At 39.5% G+C, this 19,297-nt stretch overlaps 1 protein-coding gene across 2 annotated transcripts; it reads left to right on the forward strand.

Moving 5' to 3' along the window:
• LOC141552150 (uncharacterized) lies at positions 1 to 16,654 on the forward strand. Of its 2 annotated transcripts, none has more exons than XM_074284621.1 (5): positions 1 to 102; positions 1,678 to 1,804; positions 7,489 to 7,615; positions 8,515 to 8,610; positions 12,397 to 16,654. In XM_074284621.1, the coding sequence occupies exons 1-5, from the start codon at positions 86 to 88 to the stop codon at positions 15,135 to 15,137; spliced, it is 3,108 nt and encodes a 1,035-aa protein (XP_074140722.1). In that variant the 5' UTR covers positions 1 to 85; the 3' UTR covers positions 15,138 to 16,654. The 2 variants fall into 2 exon arrangements, with proteins under 2 accessions (XP_074140722.1, XP_074140723.1); XM_074284622.1 differs by having other exon boundaries at positions 1,752 to 1,804.
• The last annotated feature ends 2,643 nt before the right edge of the window (positions 16,655 to 19,297 follow it).

A 19,297-nucleotide genomic window follows, 5' to 3' on the forward strand; every position in this document is an offset into this window, starting at 1 on the left:
GAGCTGCTGGGAAGCAGGAAACCTTTGAGCTGAGATCTCTGCCTTCTGCTGCAGCTGAAACCTCTGTCTTCTGGGAGCCAGACCCATGATTGCAGGGCCCAGGTAGGTCTGAGGCAGCGGCCCCTCCCCTCTCCCCCTGATATTTCCTGGCCTTTGGGTCTCCTTTCCTGACCTCTTGGTGAGTGTCCTGCGACTCTACCAAGGCCTACCTCTCTACCAAGCCTGCCTGATGCAGGAGCTCCCGCCCCAAACCTTTTCCAGACTCCCACTCCCTTCCCAGATTTGGCTCACACGTTTCCCGACTTCAGACTTTGCCCAGAGAAATCCAGGAGTCCGGATTTCAGCCTTCTGATCAGGGCCCAGGGGTCCCATCCCCCTGTCCCCCTCATGATTAGAGATTCTCTTTCCTGGTTTCTCAGCTTTTTGGCTAAAATCATGTGTGAAATTCAGCTGTCTTGCCTTCAGACCCACCCCCCTTTAAGGATCCAAGAGTCCTGCCTTCCTACCCCAAGACCTCACCTTGAAACAGTTACCAAAGCTTTTCCTGTTCCCCCTTCTCTGAACCTCTAGCTTTTTGGCTGGTTCCCCTTCAGATCCCCATCTTGGGGCTCCCTGTCTCCATTTTCCTTTTAGAGACTCCAATCCTAAACTCTGAGAGGGTCCCAGCAGTCCTCCGCAGCTCCTAGGTATTCCTCCTGTTTTCCCAGGCTCAGCTGTTTCCCCCGAGCACTTCTCTCACCAAAATGGCCCTGACCTCCTGCCATGACCTATGTAGGTCTGTCCTCCCTCCCAGACCCTACCCCTGCTCCCCAAACATCCTACTTCCCCAGCCCTTTCTTCTCAGAGTTGAATCCCAGGCAGGATTTTGTCCCTCGGGCTCAGGCTTCCAGGGGTCATCTTTGGCTTCATGCCAGAGCCCACCCCATGCCCCAGTCCACTGGCTCTCCTCCTTCCTACAGCAAGCGGTCTGTCCTCTGAAGGATGATGTGTGGGGTAGTTGGGGAGAGGGGACACAGGGAGGGCAGAGGACCAGGTGTGGGGGAGAGAGCTGACTCAGGAGCCACTGAGGCACTGACTGGTCTCCTCCCGTCTGGGGTCTTAAAGCCCCTTGTACCTCTGGGCTCTCTGTAGGAAGATTGGGAGAGGAGAGGGAAGAGAAGAAGTAAAAAAGGGAGGGGAGTAGTCTTCCTCTTCAGCCCAGCTTCCTTTCCAATCCTGACCCTCCCTGCATTCTTCTGTAGGGTAGAGTCTCTCCCCTGAGGACAGGCCCAGGGCCTTCCTACCTCCTGGAGGACCTCACTCCCTGAATCCCTGCAGCCTGGCCTCCCACATAGGGAAAGAGGGGAAAGTCCTCTCCTCTCTGGGATGCTTCTCCCTCTCCAGCTTCTTCGTCTGAGGACCCGAGCCTGGCCCAATCAGGGACAGGGTCAAAGGCAGACCCCCAAAGTGGAGTGAAATTAGAAGAGTTTTAATGAGAGAGCCCCAAATAGCCGTCGCCCAGACTAAGAACACCAAGGCGCTCAGTGTGGGACTAAGAACATGAAGGCGCTCAGTGTGGGACTAAGAAGATGGAGGGGGGAAGCTGGGCTTTTCCATGCAGAGGAAAAGGGACAGGCTCTCCCACTGTTAGGTGCAACCTCTCTTAGTAAGAACTTTTTATTTTGTGGGTCCTTCCAGAGTGAGAGCAACAGGAACTAGAGGTACAAACTTGACAAAAAGGAGTCACTTTGGTTGCTTTGCTACCTGCACAGGGAGCCTGGAGCCAGAGGGAATGGGCCCTGGGAGCCTCAGACCTCCTCCTCAGGTGAGTGCAGACCGTCCACAGACCAGCCCACCCTCATTTCCATCAGTACAGAGGATGGGCTGTGAAGCCAGCAGGACCTTGTGGGGGGGTCATATCTTTACAAAAAGGGGAATGGGGCAACACAGTAGGAACACACTGCCCTGCCCTTCTATGTTTCCAGGTGATTCCTTGGGCCCTTGGTGTCTTGGGCACAGAGACACACCCCTCACCCCCCCTAAATTGGTGCCCTTCCCATTACAACACTGACCGGGCCCACCACTTCATGGTGAATCTCCATCCCACTGGGATCAGGTCTGTTCTCTTTGGGACCGACATCCCCCCCCCTCCCACCTCCCAAAGTCCCTCCCCCTCTTGATTTGCTATGGCCAAGCTCTCCTTGCAGGCCCTGAAGCTCCTGGAAAAGCCTTCACAGACTCTTTTTGAAGCAGCCTGGGAGTCTTCCCAGCTCATGTCCTGGGCAGTGTGCTCATCAGAGCAGGGCCTGTCCTCCTGGAGCTGCTCATGTACTTCTGCCTCGGGTCCCCTGACCCTGTTCAGGTCTCTCTGAATCCTTCTCCATGATCAGTTCTTGGTCTAGCCAAAAATCATTGAGAAAGACTTTAGGTACAACCCCAACAGTTCTGGTGCAAAGAGCTCTGGGGCCATCCTGCTGCTCTGGTGCTTCTAAGCCCCACCCTGGCACAAGGACCAATCTCTCCTGTCTAAAAGAGGCTGCTGGCATTCTCCTTGCCTCTGTTGTTCCTGGGCACCAAGACTGTGTGCCCTGGTACTATACAAATGGGTTTCCTGGTGGTTTAATTTGGGCTCTCCCAGGCAGAGTGCCAGGAATTGGTAGAAATGATGAGAAGAACAGGGAGAAAAGGAAGCATTGAAAGAGCCACATTAGTGTGCCATAACACCTGAGACAGTTCCTAAAAATTGTGACTGTGCCATAGGCTGCAGCAGGCCCTGGGTTTCCAGGAAGAGTAAAATGGAGGGAACTGACTCTAGCCAATGTTTAGTTTAAATGTTCAGCAACCATCAGACATTGTTATTCATCTACAGGTCAAAGGAGATTAATGAGTATAGCCTAGAAAGGGCATTCAATATGGACAGAGTTCCTTAGGTTCAATACACAAGGCCCCTCTTGCCTCCACGTGGGAGCTCCTGTGTTCAGCAGAGCAGGGGGAGGCAATGTGGCATCCTGGGAAATCATATCTGAAGGACCCTGGATTCACAATGGCAGATCTTTAGGTCTTTAGGTTTCCAGGCAGCCATACTAATTTGTCCAGAGGCCCTCAGAATACAGCTGGAAGGGAGGCACATGGAGCCATTGCCCACTATGTAAGTCTTTTCCTGGGCACCTTTGTCACCTTTCAGGGTAAATAACAGAACTGACCCCACCATGAGGCATGGGAAAGACAGAACTCCAGGAGATGGTGGCCCTTCCCCCAAAGCTGATAGCCTCCAGGGGAGGGTGCTTCGTTTTCTAGCCTTCTCCTGAGTAGTCAGCCTAACTTCAAGACTGCCTGAAAGAAGAAAAGTGGCAATTATTTTGAGGGACCTATTGAGTGCCAGACCCAAGTTAAACACCTTACCAATATCTCCTGTGATCCTCACAAAATCCCTGGAAGGGAGGAATTTTTATCCACATTTTACTTTTACTTCAGTAGTCAGAAAATTGGGTGGGGACAGGCTGGTATTGATTTACTTTATTAAATACAAATTTTGGCTTTTTTTTTTTTTTTTTTTTTGTCCTGAGGTGATTGAGGTTAAGTGACTTGCCCAGGGTCCCACAGCTAGGAAATATTTAGTGTCTAAGACCAGATTTGAATTCTTTTACTCCTGACTTCAGCATTGGTGCTCTATGGGTTTTTTTTTTTTTTTTTTTTTGTAAACAAAAATTAGCCTTCTGTCCCTTTCCTTTATGCTTTGCTCTCCCATTGAGAAAGCCAGAAAAACGAATCCCCTTTCACAGAAATGTATGTAGTCAGCTAAGGGAAATTTCTCATTGTTCATGTAGAAAGAATATTATCTCCACGTGTGCTCTGAATGTCACTTCTCTATCAAGAAGTAGGCAGGGTGTCATCAAGAGGCCTCAGGAATTCAGTGATCATTGCATTGATCAGAGTTGCCACGTGATGATACGTGTCTTTACAAAAACGTGTATTGTGGGTATGTGCCCACATGTGCAGACATATGGGGTTATATGTTCATGTGTGCAAATGCAAGGTAAATATAATTTCTTCTTGGTCATCTAAGTAATGTTATAGCTCAAGGGGTAGACAATATGTCATCTTGAGTTCTCAGGAATTAATTGAGTGTTCTCCTGTATGTATATATATATAAGCATTTGTATCCACCAAGTTCCATCTTCTCATTTTTTTTCACCTGTTCCATATCCATTGGAAACACAAATAAAAAGCAAACCCAATACACTTCATTCAATCAGTCTGAAAAATTAAAAACAAAACAAAACCCAAATCTTCTTGCCTATGTCCTAAAACATATTTCTCTTGGGCACCAGAGCCTTGCATCTTTAAGTGGTAGGGAGCAGTATGTTTCAACATTGTTCTTCAGGATTTGTATTCCATTAGATTCATGGCCCTTATGCATGCATTTCATATTCATGGGTAATCCCTCAGATTCCCTTTACCCCCTCAAAAAGAGCAATACATAATTTTGTGCAGCCTTTGGATTTGTTTTGCTTAGGTCTAATCCCTCCCTTAATCTGTCTTCCCTCTAACTTCCCTTCTCCTTTTTCTCCCTCTCCCCTTTTCACTTGTGAGTAAATTGTATTTGTGTGTTCAACTCTGTTGTGTTTGCCCCTCCTTCCTTTGTCTAGATGTGTCAGGTTCTGGCATCAGAGGTCCCCACTCACTCCTTGTTTGTACACAGTTTGCTGTGTGGGCAAGGTTTTATGAGCTCCTTGATCTTTTTTTAACAAAACTTTTTTTTTTTTTTTTTTTGTTGTTGTTGTTGTTGTTCTCAAATATTCTTATTCCAGTCATAAACATGTCCGACTCTAGCTCTTACTTTTCCAAGAATTCTGGTCCCACAAAGGACTATTATACACTCTTTATTGTATTGACTGTGTGGCTTTGGATATTTTGGGTTAGAATGAGATTGTGTTCATTGTTTTCCCAATGTCCAACTATCCTTCCATCCCTAGTAGCATTCCCACTTGATCATAAAGAATGGTTTCTTGGATAAATATCTGTTTTGAAAGAATAAGGCTTAAAATTGGAGGGGGGAGACAGTTTATTTGTTGATTTGTAATGTATTCTCTGTGTTTGGACTTTTTTTGGTTTCAGTATTGGATCTGTTAGACTCTTCAAAGGATTCTCTTAAAAGGATATTTTCTTATTTGGGGGAATTAGTTGTAAAATGTGCACACTAATTGTTCTTTATAAATTGGATAGAATTTTCCAGTCTTCTGACAATTTGAATATTTCATGCCATTGGCAGTATTTCTCTTTCCTTGTCTTTCCCAGTTTCTTTAGCATGAAATGGTATATGTTCTAATTATCCCTTTTATTTTTTCTAATTTTATTGTGATATTACTTTTGCCATTTGCTATTTTATTTACTGAATTTTTCTGCTTTCCTTTTGAGCAGATTAGCTAAGTGCTTTCTCTATTTTATTAGTCATTTCAAAGAAGCCAATTTTAGTTTTGTCATTTTAATTTTTTTACTTCCAGTATATCTTTTTCCTTGCTAATTTCAATATCTGTTCTTCTGCATTTCCTTTTGCCTATTTATTTTTCTAATATTTTTATAATTCACATTCAATTAATCTTCTCTTTTTCTGTATTTTTAATGTGTGATGGTAAGTCTTTGTTTCTCCTCTAAAGACTGCTTTGCCTGAATTCCGGAAATTCTGGTTTATTATTTAATTAATCATTCTAACTCTCTTTTGCAAAGTTATCTTTTGTAAAATCTGTTGTCTCACTCAGCCATTATTTAACATGATACTGTTAAATTTCCATTTAGATTTGTATCTTTTGTTGGTGATCCCTAAAACAGTTTCCCTTCTTGTTTCACTAAGGGATGAAAGGAAACAATGGTTATTTCTGCCTTTCTACATTTGTCTGCAATATCTCTATATCCTAGTAGTGAATTTTTGTAGAAGTTCCATGTGTGGTAAAGAAATATGCATATTCCTCTCTTATCCCATTAAGAAGATGCCATAAGTCTTTTTACCTCTACTTTATGAAGATATGTGGTCATCTTTTCTGCTTTCATCCCATTCCACATTTCTTCACCTCCTTAATTCTTTTTATTTCTCTTGTAGATTCCTCTTCCTCTCTTGCCCTTTGACTATTCCTGTTAGATTAGTTTTCTAATTTCAACCATTTTTCTTTCCCTTTTAACAGATTTCTCTCCCACACCTCATTGTCTCTTTTCTTTTTCTATTTTGCTTGGATTCTTGTTTTCTCTTTCATAGCTCCTCTACTCACTCTCTCTGTGTTTTGTCCCTGTACATTTCATACAATCAAAGCCTCCCAGGTTTCCATTCTGAGCTCTGTGCTGTAGGTGCTTTCTCCTACTGGCATAGGCCAACCCCAAAGACACTTTTCTTTCAGAATACTGTGTATCAGGGCAGGTGTCAGAGTGAACACTGCTTCTTAGCAGGAATCATCCCCTCCAGATATTCATCCTCTGTTGTTGTATTTTTGTTTTTTTTAATCTATATTTTCCTAGAAATCTCTCTTTTTTCTTTTTCTTTTCTTCCCTCCATTCCTTCCTTCCTTCCTTCCTTTCTTCTTTCCTTCCTTCTCTCCTCACTCCCTCCCTCCCTCCCATCCTTTCTCCCTTCCTCCCTAGCAATTTGTATTAAGTGACTTGTCCAGCGTCACATGACTAAGGAACTGTTAAATATCTGAGATCATATTTGAACTCATCCTTCTGACTTCAAGGCTTTTTCTAGAAATCTCAGCATTATGCTCATGCTATCCTACTTCTCTAAGTGCTACTTCCCTCCCTGGAGTGACAACTCCTAAATCCCCATGCCTCTAGGTATGGTCCTTTGTCTTTTACAAGACTATTCATCTGTGGAATCCAAAGTCAGGCCTCCTTCCTTACTCCACCTTTTTCAAATTTCTACCCTCCTCCCTGAGTATCCATGTGGTCGTTTCCTTGGAAATCTCAAAAGTGTAAAAAAGGCAATAAATTCCTCAGTTGTTCAGAAGTGAAATAATAGAATTAAGGAAATAAACTGTGAGGTATGGCTTATACATAGACCTTAACAAGGTTAGGGAAATCAGTTCCGAGTTCAACATAAACAGGTGAAAAATTCACAGTGGCCATTCCCTTTGGCAAAAAATAGTTTATTTAGGAGAAGTTATTGCTAAAATTCAGAGATGAAGTAGCCACAGGGAGTGGAATATATGAAATAGACTTGGGAGAGAAATATGGTTACCAAGGAAAAGAGTTTGGAAGATTCTATTAAAGGAACATGCTATGAGGCCTGAGTAGGCCATTTCATTATGACACTTCTCATCATAATACATTCTCCATAATAATAATTCCATCATTTCTCAGCTTTCTTCTAACTGATCCTATAAAATGCTTAAAACTCTTAAGATGAATTTTGGGCAAATCCGTTCCCTGTGTTTCAGTTTTCCTCTGTAAATTGAAGAGGGCTGGACATTTTAATTCTAAAGTATTTTTCAGCTCTACATCTTATGACTTTTGATGGTTTAGGAGGTGGTGACATTCAAAGATGTGGCTGTGGACTTCACCCAGGAGGAGTGGGGCCTCTTGGACGATTCTCAGAAGGAGTTGTACAAGGAGGTTATGCTGGAGAATGCCAGGAACCTGCTCTCCCTGGGTAAGGGCACTTCCTCTGATAATTCCAAGTCTACAATCAAAGGAAATATCTTCAATCCCCAGTGTGCAGGGTTTTTGCATGGGTGTGTTGGGGGGGGTGGGGAGAGAAGGTTATCAATAGAAAAGTTAAAGTGCTGGTCTTTGCATTGTTGGGTAGGAGCTTGAGGATGTCTTTTGTTGCTCCTGAAGTTCTCTCTTACCAGATCTAAACAGCTTCAAATCAAACATCAAATCAGAATGGAAGAATCTCAACCATTGGAAGTAATCTCAGAGGTGATCTAATTTAACCTGTTTGTAGATGCACATTTTGCCTTCCAAAGCTCTGAAAATTGCTCAGGCATCTTTTTTTTTTTTTTTTTTTTTTTTTTATAACCCATTCCTCTATGGGATGGCTCTAGTATTTGGAATATTCATCTTTTAAACAGTCATCAATTTGTAGCCCAAAGCACCTTATTATCTCTAGTATAGGATATTTCTTTTCAATCTCCCCTGCAATTCCAGCAGAATTGGTTGGAAAAAAGTGGAAGGGAATAAGCATTTCTTTTCAAGTACTATTTGCCATGTCATTTCTTTAAAATACAGCAACAACAATATTGTTTGAGAAAAACTTCCTGCAGATAACTTACTTTGACTACTCTAAACATCTAAATGAACAATAAAGAACAAATGAGGAAAGATTCTATTTGTATCCAGAGAAAGGGGGGAGGAGAGTTTGGCTCTTTTTCAGAACAAATAGGTCAACAGGATAATGTGACACATCTCATTGGGTTTACTTGCTTTATAAGCATTTGTGGGTAAGTACAGACCCATATGTGTGAACATGATGGGATGAATCTCAAAATGGAGAAGCAAATTACAAACTTTTCTCCATCTTCATCCATAACTGATTTTCATATCCAGGACTTCCAGTTCCCAGAGAAGATGTCATCTTTTATTTTAACCAAAGGGAAGCACCATGGATGCTAGAGCAAGAAGACCTGAGGAGCTGCCCTCCAGGTGAGTGAGGTGGAAGAAGGTGTATGTGAGTTGTGGTTACAAGAGACTTCTAGAAGGCACTAAGACATAACTGCTAGGTTTAGGGGAGAAAGACCAGTCTTGGAATTCTTTTTCAGATATTTTTAGACAGTGCCTTCCTGGGTCACTGACCCTCGGTTTCCCCATCTACAAAATAAGTAGCTCTGTAGATTCCTTCCACTGATCATTTATGACCTTATAAAACGTTTAGAATTGGAGCAAGGGAATTCTACTGAAAGGACCAAAAGGGATTAGGTTTTCCTAGGTGAGCCATTTCCTAGAACTTCTTCAAGTCAGCAAAGAATTACCTGCCTGCTGCAAGCTAGGCTTTGGGTTAAGGACTAGGAACATCAAGAGATACAAGGGTCATCCCCTGCACTCCTGGAAGCCACAGACTGGCAGGGAAGACACTATACAAACAATTATGTAGAAACCCACCATGAGCTACATAAATTTAGTTCCTTACTAAATCATTTATTAGTGAAGATAATAAAGGTTAATGAAGAAGAGAACAACTCGGGAGGGAATAGTCAAAATGGAGTCAAATGAATAGCAGTTCTACAGCATCTACTGTGTGTTATGCACTATGGAGGATCAAATTACAAACTTTTCTCCATCTTCATCGCTGATTTCCATACCCATGACTTCCACTTTCCAGAGAAAATGTGATCTTTTATTTTAACCAAAGGGAAGCACCATTTTATCCTCATGAGAATCCTAGGATTAGGTGTGATTTTTATGCTTATTTTACAGAATAAGACACTGAGACAAACAGGGGTCCTATAAATTGACTAGCCCATTTATGAGGTGAGATTAAAACTGAGGTCTTCCTGATTCAAAGCTCTATCCACTGTACTGCTAAGTGCATTCTGATTTATTTATTTGATTATTTATTTATTTCTATTGTAGTTGGGGTTAAGTGACTTGCCCAGGATCACACAGCTAGGAAGTATTAAGTGTCAGAGACCAGATTTGAACTCAAGTCCTCCTGACTATATTCTGATTTTGAACCAAATATGAGGAAAATGCTCACACATGTATGAGGTCAAAAATAAGATGAGAACTGGACAAGGTCCCATTCTTTAAATTCTAACCAGTCAAAAGCAATTGCTGATTACAATTAAAAAGGCTTCTATTTCTAATGGCGCATGAAAAATATGTCATTATTTGACAAATGTACTTGAGGGACAATTATAAATATTGCTTTATGTTGTTTTTTAATATTTATTTAGTCATAACTATGTGCCATGGCTGCAAGACCTCCAAATTAACTAGTCAGAGACTTCTTCAAGTAGAAAAGGAAAGCATTTATTTAATCCCTGCAGGGAGAATCACCACATTACCAAGAAGTATTCCAAATCCTGCCATGTGCTTGACCTGAGCAGCAGGAAGTAGCACAGCCTGTTAATGAGGAAAAGACCCAAGATTTGCATTGGATAGTATCTGCTTCCTGTGGGTCATATCATTTCTTGTAACTTCACTAACTTAATGTAACTTTCTTCATCCCAGGCTTCAGGGCCTGGGAATAGGGATTATCCAATCTGACCCATTCACAATCTTTAAAAGGGCAGAATATAGAAAGCTTATGGTCTCTCATGATGTTTTCATAATCTCTACTTTCCCTTCCTCCTGACCTCGGGTTTCAAGTAGCCTGACAGCACTCTTCAAGAATGAAAGCTCAGATCTAGGCTATACTATAACACATTTAGCATGTATGGAACTGCCTGCCATCTGGGGGGGGGGGGGAGGTGGAGAGAAGGAGGGGAAAATTCGGAAAAGAAGTGAGTGCAAGGGATAATGTTGTAAAAAATTACCCATGCATATGTACTGTCAAAAAAAAAACAAGATATAATTATAAATTTTTTATAATTATATTTTATTTATTATAATAATATCTATTATAAATTTTTTATAATTATAAAATTAATAAAAACCAAAACAAAACAATACTATATGATGATCAGTTCTGAAGGATGTGGCCCTTTTCAACAATGAGATGAACTAAATCAGCTCCAATAGAGCAGTAATGAACTGAACCAGCTACACCCATCAAAAAAACTCTGGGAGACGAACCACTGTATAGAATTACCTATACCCCTATTTTTCTCTGCTTACATTTTGGTTTCCTTCACAGGCTAATTGTATACTGTTTCAAAGTCCAATTTTTTTTTTTTTTTTTTTTTTTGGTACAGCAAAACAACTGTTTGGACATATATACATATATTGTATTTAACTTATACTTTAACATATTTAACATGTATTGGTCAACCTGCCATCTGGGGGAAAGAGTGGGGGAAAGAATGTGAAAAGTTCGAACAAAAGGTTTTGCAATTGTCAATGCTGGAAAATTACCCATGCATATATCTTGTAAATAAATACCTATTAAAAATAAAATAAAATAAATAAAAGAGAAAGAATAATTAAAAAAAGAGAGAATGAAAGCTCAGGTAATATCTTGGTCAGGTTGTTAGAGATTTGATTAGATGGGGTTGCTAAGGAACCCAGGAGTCAGAGAATTACTCTAGCCAACTGTGAGACAGTCCCCTAGGTTCTTTGCACTCCTATGGCCATTTGTCCATAAAAGTCCAACCTTCCTGGAATGTTGGAAACATTTTCATGTCAAGTTAAGAAAGCAGAGGAATGTGTTGCACTTAGAACTGGTCAGAGTTTGATGTAATCACTGCACAATCCCCAAAACAGTGTATTTCTGATCATGATAGATTGAAATCACTGCAGAAAGAGAGCTCTTGAGATGGAAATGTGCACATACATGTTGTCTAAGAGGACAACTATCTTTATAATCAAATCCAACAATAATTCACCACTTAAAGTGTCACTAACCAACTTGTAGGTCAAATCCCTTGGATCATTGTCTCAATCCTTCAAGGGGATTGTGAACTTCTAAAAGAGAAAGGGTTGCAATAATGGAGCGTGCCCTACCCTTCCATACTACGAGATGATGAACTTCATTTTCTATATTAGACACATTTTCAGATGGGAATAATTTCCTCCATTTCTTATAATTGTGCTTGGTACAAAGATATGAAGTGGGCATTTAATTATTATTTTTTTCTAAACCAAATGAGTAATAGACATCTCAAAAAAAAAAAAAAAAAAAAAAAGGGGGGTTAGAAGAAAATCACTTCCCCCTCAGTTAAGGAAAAGCACCATGTTAACATTCTAAATGTGACCTCAAATCATGTAACAGAAAAAAAAAAAAAAAAAGGAAAATGCTCACAAGGGAAATTGGTTACCCTTACTGGTAGGATTGTCATGAAATTATTGTCAGAGTATTTAGTATGCAGCCAATGACCTGTCTATGAAGAAAGGATTGAAATTGCTGATAATGAATTGGAAAGGGAAAAATGAGAGTGGAGTTAATTTGTCAGATATTATAGGAAGAACATGCCCATTCAAAGGTGTGAATTCTAGTGTGAGCTTCTGGGATTTGATCAAGTTGCTGAGCCATTCTGAGCTGATCAAGTGAGTTATACTTGTAATAAGAATGAAAGCACTTCCTGTGTTGTCACAAGTTTAATATGGGAATCCAATGTTATTGTGCATGAAGCTCTTTAGAAATTCAGTACTTCTTGGAATAAAACTAATGGGATTTTAAAATGATTGGTTAGGCCCAATTTAAGTATTTCTTTTTGCCTGGGAAAATAGAAATAATTGAGTTTCTGTTCTGCTGATGGAAGGAAGAGGATATTTATGTATATATCTTCCTAAACCATGTCTGTATTTGTTTTATTTTTTGTTGTGTTTCAGAAGAAGCAATGGGACTTCAAATGAAGGAAACTATTGCAAACATAAGCCTTTTTGTGATGGAAAGTCACAAGCAAAGCTTCATGAGTGATGGTCCCTGTGACTTGCCCTGGAGAGAAATCTGTGTGCCACATGAGATTGTCGACTCTGGAGAGAAGGAAGATGGAAGAGCTTTTACAGAAAGGAGAACTCTTGCTAGACTTCAGAGATTCTACATTGGAGAGAAACTCTATGAAAGTAAGCAGTGTGGAAAGGCTTTTACAAAAAAGGGCAATGCTATTGTAAATCAGAGAATCCATACTGGAGAGAAAACATATCAATGTGGAAACGCCTTTCAATACAAGACAGATCTTACTGCACATCAGAAAATTCACACAGGAGAGAAACCTTATGAATGTAACCAATGTGGAAAGGCCTTTACATATAAGCAAAGTCTTACTGAACATCAGAGAATCCATACTGGAGCGAAACCTTATGAATGTAAACAATGTGGAAAGGCCTTTCCATATAAGAAAAGTCTTACTGCACATCACAGAATCCACACTGGAGAAAAACCTTATGAATGTAACCAATGTGGAAAGGCCTTTAAATACAGGACACATCTTACTACACATCTGAGAATCCACACTGGAGAGAAACCTTATGAATGTAACCAATGTGGAAAAGCCTTTAGGAAAATAGGAGCTCTTACTTCACATCAGAGAATCCACACTGGAGAGAAACCTTATGAATGTAACCAATGTGGAAAGGCCTTTACATATAAGCAAAGTCTTACTGCACATCAGAGAATCCACACTGGAGAGAAACCTTATGAATGTAACAAATGTGAAAAGGCCTTTAGGGAAATAGGAGCTCTTATGGCACATCAGAGAATCCACACTGGAGAGAAACCTTATGAATGTAAGCAGTGTGGAAAAAGTTTTGGGTATAAGAACAGTCTTATTGGACATCTGAAAATACACACAGGAGAGAAACCTTATAAATGTAAGCAGTGTGGAAAGGCCTTTAGGCAAAGAGGAGCTCTTATTAAACATCAGGCAATCCACAGTGGAGAAAAACCTTATGAATGTAACCAATGTGGAAAAGCCTTTCTATATAAGCACGGTCTTACTTCACATCAGAGAATCCACACTGGAGAGAAACTTTATGAATGTAACCAATGTAGAAAAGCTTTTCTAAATAAGCAAGGTCTTACTTCACATCAGAGAATCCACACTGGAGAGAAACTTTATGAATGTAACCAATGTGGAAAGGCCTTTAGGCAAATAGGAGCTCTTTCTACACATCAGAGAATCCACACTGGAGAGAAACCTTATGAATGTAAGCAGTGTGGAGAGAGTTTTGGGTATAAGGGAAGTCTTATTGCACATCAGATAATTCACACAGGAGAGAAACCTTATAAATGTAACCAATGTGGAAAAGGCTTTCTATATAAACACGGTCTTACTTCACATCAGAGAATCCACAATGGAGAGAAACCTTATAAATGTAACCAATGTGGAAAGGCTTTTAGGCAAAAAGGAGCTCTTACTGTACATCAGAGAATCCACACTGGAGAGAAACTGTATGTATGTAAGCATTGTGGAAAGGGTTTTACAAAAAAGGACACTCTTACTGTACATCAAAGAATCCACACTGGAGAGAAACCTTATGAATGTAATCAATGTGGAAAGGCCTTTAGGCATGTAGGAGGTCTTACTGCACATCAGAGAATCCACATGGGAGAGAAACCTTATGAATGTAATCAATGTGGAAAGGCCTTTAGGCAAAGGTCATCTCTTAATGTACATCAGAGAATTCACACTGGAGGGAAACCTTATGAATGTAATCAATGTGGGAAGACTTTTAGAGAAAAGGGAATTCTTATTGGACATCAGAGAATCCACACTGGAGAGAAACCTTATGAATGTAACCAATGTGGAAAGGCCTTTATATATAAGCAAAGTCTTACTGCACATCAGAGAATCCACATTGTGGAGAAACCTTATGAATGTAACCAATGTGCAAAGGCCTGTACATGTAAGACACGTCTTACTGTACATCAGAGAATCAACACTGAAGAGAAACCTTATGAATGTAATCAATGTGGAAAGACTTTTAGAGAAAAGGTAACTCTTATTGGACATCAGAGAATCCACACTGGAGAGAAACCTTATAAATGTAACCATTGTGGAAAGTCTTGTAGATGTAAGAGAAATCTTACTGTACATCAGAGAATCCACACTGGAGAGAAACCTTATGAATGTAACCAATGTGGAAAGACTTTTAGAGAAAAGGGAACTCTTATTGGACATCAGAGAATCCACACTGGAGAGAAACCTTATGAATGTAACCAGTGTGGAAAGGCCTTTATATATAAGCAAAGTTTTACTGCACATCAGAGAATCCACACGGGAGAGAAATCTTATGAATGTAACCAATGTGGAAAGGCCTTTCTATATAAGCACGGTCTTACTGTACATCAGAAAATCCACACTGGAGAGAAACCTTATGAATGTAACCAATGTGGAAAGGCCTTTAGGCATGTAGGAGGTCTTACTGTACATCAGAGAATCCACACTGGAGAGAAGCCTTATGAATGTAACCAATGTGGAAAGACTTTTAGAGAAAAGGGAAATCTTATTGTACATCAGAGAATCCACACTGGAGAGAAGCCTTATGAATGTAACCAATGTGGAAAGACTTTTAGAGAAAAGGGAACTCTTACTGTACATCAGAGAATGCACACTGGAGAGAAACTTTAGGCATGTAAACAGTGTGGACAAACTAAAGAGATATTAGGGTGATCTCCTGCTTTCCTAGAGGCCACAGACTGGCAGAGCAGACACTACTTCAAAAAAACTATGTAGAAAACCAACATAAGCCAGATAAAGTGGATAAATTTAGTGCCTCACTAAATCATTTGTTAGTGAGGAGAATAATGGTTAATGAAGGAGAGAACAACTGGTGAGGAAATACTCAAAATGGAATCAAATGACAACCATTTCTATAGCACCTTCTGTGTGTCATGCTTTATACTCTCTCATTTTATCCTCATGAAAAGTGTAGAATTAAGTGTGATTGTTATGCTCATTTTACAATCTAAAAGACATTGAGGCAAACAGGACTCCCGGAAATTGACTAGTCAGTTTATGAGGTGGGATTAAAGCTCAGGTTCTCATGATTAAAATCTGTATCCATTGTATCATTAACTGCATTCTGATTTATTTATTATTATTATTATTTTTGGTGGGGTGATTGGAGTTAAATGACTTGTCCAAGTGTCGCAAAGATGGGAAGTGTTAAATGTCTGAGGCTGGATTTGAACTCCAGTCCCCCTGACTGATATTCTGATTCTGAAATAAATATGAGGAAAATGCTCATACATGTATGACGTCGAAAATCCCAGGAGAATTGGACAAGGTCCCATTTATTTACTCCCTGCAGGGAGAGGCCCGGAATACCCAGGAGACATCCCGGCTCCTGCCATGTGCTCTACTTGACCAGCAGGAAGTACAACTCTCTGTTAAATAGGAAAAGACCCAAGCTTTTTCACTGGATAGCATCTGCTTCCTGAAGGTCATGGCAATTCCTTTAACTTCACTAACTCAATGTGATTTCCTGCATCCTAGGGTTCATGGCCTGGGAATAGGGATAATGTGACTCAAACTGAGAAAACTTCATTTAATCAGTCCCATTCACAGCCTTTGAAAGGATAGAGTGTCTTCAGATTTAATTTTGTTTTTTCTACCACTGGTAACTTCCTATACTCTCACTGAAACCCTACTGAATGACCCACCCATGTAGCCAACCAATTCCTTTGAGAAACTGCCAGACAAAAGAAGTGTGACATAAACAGAAGTTCAAATTAGCAAACAACCTTACACATTTTAATGAGAGGCACATGAAGGTCTGTTTTTCTAGAAAGGTTGTGGTCCCCTGTTTTGGGCCAGAACTTGAAACAAGGTGCTTAGTCAGTGGAATTGATAGAGACAATGGTTGTTTAGCAGGGTGCTTAACAGTTCTCTAGTTCAGGACATGTACTTACTACTTACCATAGTTCCACAAGATTCACACCTTTAAGAGAGCATATATAAGCTAGGAGCTTCAACCAAGATTCAGTCTGGGAGATTCAGAAGCTAGAGCTCAAGCTGTCAGAACCAAGACTACAAAAGGCCTCTAAGAAACTGAAAGGAAGGCTGTTCCCAGAAACCCCCCAAGAAATCTGTCCCCAGAGAACATTACATTTTAGAGAAGAATATTATATTTTGGTGTCAGAATGTGGGGCCAAGAACCTTCATCTGTCACCCAGAAATTAGGGTGAGTACAAAAATAGTCAAGGAAACTTTGTTTTTATTTATTTTATTTCATTTTTAAATTTCTATTAAAATTTTTAAAATAATTTTATAATTATAGCTTTTATTACTTTTTTTTTTGACAGTACTTATGCATGGGTAATTTTTTACAGCATTATCCATTGCACTCATTTCTATTCTGAATTTTCCCTTCCTTCCCTCCACCCCCTACCCTAGATGTCAGGCAGTCCCATACAAGTTAAATATGTTATGGTATATCCTAGATATAATATATGTGTGCAGAACTGAATTTGCACAGGAAGAATTGGATTCAGAAGATAGAGATAAACTGGGAAGAAAACAAAAATGCAAACAGTTTACATTTAATTCCCAGTGTTCCTTTTCTGGGTATAGCTGATTTTGTCCATCAATTGGAACTGAATTAGATCTTCTCCTTGTTGAAAATATCCACTTTCATTAAATTACATCCTCATACAATATCATTGTTGAAGTATATAATGATCTCCTGATTCTGCTCATTTCACTCAGCATCAGTTCATGTAAGACTCTCCAAGCCTCTTTGTATTCATGTTGCTGGTCATTTCTTACAGAACAATAATATTCCATAACATTCATATACCACAATTTACCCAACCATTCTCCAATTGATGGGCACCCATTCATTTTCCAGTTTCTAGTCACTACAAAAAGGGCTGCCACAAACATCTTGGCATGTACAAGTGCTTTTCCCTTCTTTAGTACTTCTTTGGGATATAAGCCCAGTAGTAGTACTGCTGGATCAAAGGGTATGCACAGTTTGATGACTTTTGGGGCATAATTCCAGATTGCTCTCCAGAATGGCTGGATTCTTTCACAACTCCACCAACAATGTATCAGTGTCCCAGTTTTCCCACAGCCTCTCCAACCTTCACCATTATTTTTTCCTGTCATCTTAGCCAATTTCAGAATTGTCTTACTTTGCATTTCTCTGATCAATAATAATTTGGAATACTCTTTCATATGAGTGGAAATAGTTTCAATTTCATCATCTGAAAATTGTCTGTATGCTTTGACCACTTATCAATTGGAGAATGGCTTGATTTCTTATAAATTAGACTCAATTCTCTATATATTTTGGAAATGAGGCCTTTATCAGAACCTTTAACTGTAAAAATGTTTCCCCAGGTTGTTACTTCCCTTCAAATCTTGTTTGCATTAGTTTTGTTTGTACAAAAGCTTTTTAATTTGATGTAATCAAAATCTTCTATTTTGTGATCAATAATGATCTCTAGTTCTCCTTTGGTCACAAATTCCTTCCTCCTCCACAGGTCTGAGAGGTAGACTATTCTCTGTTCCTATAATCTATGAGCTCATTCTTTATGCCTAAAGAATGGACCCATTTTGATATTGTCTTGGTATGTGGTGTTAAGTGTGGGTCCTGCCTAATTTCTGCCATACTAATTTCCAGTTTTCCCAGCAGTTTTTGTCAAAGAATGAATCCTTATCCCAAAAGTTGGGATCTTTTGGTTTGTCAAACATTAGACTGCTATAGTTATTGCCTATTTTGTCCTGTAAACCTAACCTATTCTACTGATCAACTAGTCTATTTCTTAGCCAATACCAAATGGTTTTCGTGACTGCTACTTTATAATATAGTTTTAGATCAGTACAGCTAGGCCACCTTCATTTGATTTTTTATTTATTTTTTTTTTATTAATTCCCTTGAAATTCTCGACCCTTTGTTCTTCCATATGAATTATGTTGTTATTTTTTCTAGGTCATTAAAATAGTTTTTTGGGAGTCTGGTATACCACTAAATAAATAGATTAGTTTAGGGAGTATTGTCATCCTTATTATATTGGCTTGGCCTATCCAAGAGCACTTAATGTTTTTCCAATTACTTAAATCTGACTTTATTTTGTGGAAAGTATTTTATAATTTTGCTTATATAATTCCTGACTTTCCTTTGGTAGATAGATTCCCAAATATTTTATACTATTGACAGTTATTTTGAATGGTATTTCTCTTTGTGTCTCTTGCTGTTGGATTTTGTTGATGATGTATAAAAATGCTGAGGATTTATGTAGATTTATTTTGTATCCTGCAACTTTGTTAAAGTTGTGAATTATTTCTAATAGCTTTTTAGTAGAATCTCTGGGGAAGGAAACTTTGTTAAAGAGCTAAAGTAGTACTTGAGCTAAAATGGGACAGATGTTTAGAAAACAGCCTTCTTTTCTAATTCAAGGAAAATGTGTAGAGAACATTGTCAGACTTATGAAAAGCTAAGGTTTGGTTATAATTTGGGAGCAGATCACTAACCTTTTTGAAACTGTGTAGTACATATCTCCTTGGTTCTCTAAGGAAAAAGAATTGGATCTAGAGGAGTGGAAATTAGTAGGAAAGCAACTATGTCAATTGTACAATGAAAATCGACCTGATTCAATTTCAAAAGATACACTTTATATAGAACTGGCTTTAGGAAATTATATAAGTTATAGAATAAGGAAATAGAAGAAAGAGCAGGAGGAGAAGCCAAATCACCTAGGTGAAAAGGATGAAGAATTAGACTAGAAAGGAGTTAAGTACAATTCTGATGGTCATTCCCCATCTCATGACCCTCCCTCCTCAAT

Source organism: Sminthopsis crassicaudata, chromosome 1 (genome assembly GCF_048593235.1).
Source record: "Sminthopsis crassicaudata isolate SCR6 chromosome 1, ASM4859323v1, whole genome shotgun sequence".
NCBI lineage: Eukaryota > Metazoa > Chordata > Mammalia > Dasyuromorphia > Dasyuridae > Sminthopsis > Sminthopsis crassicaudata.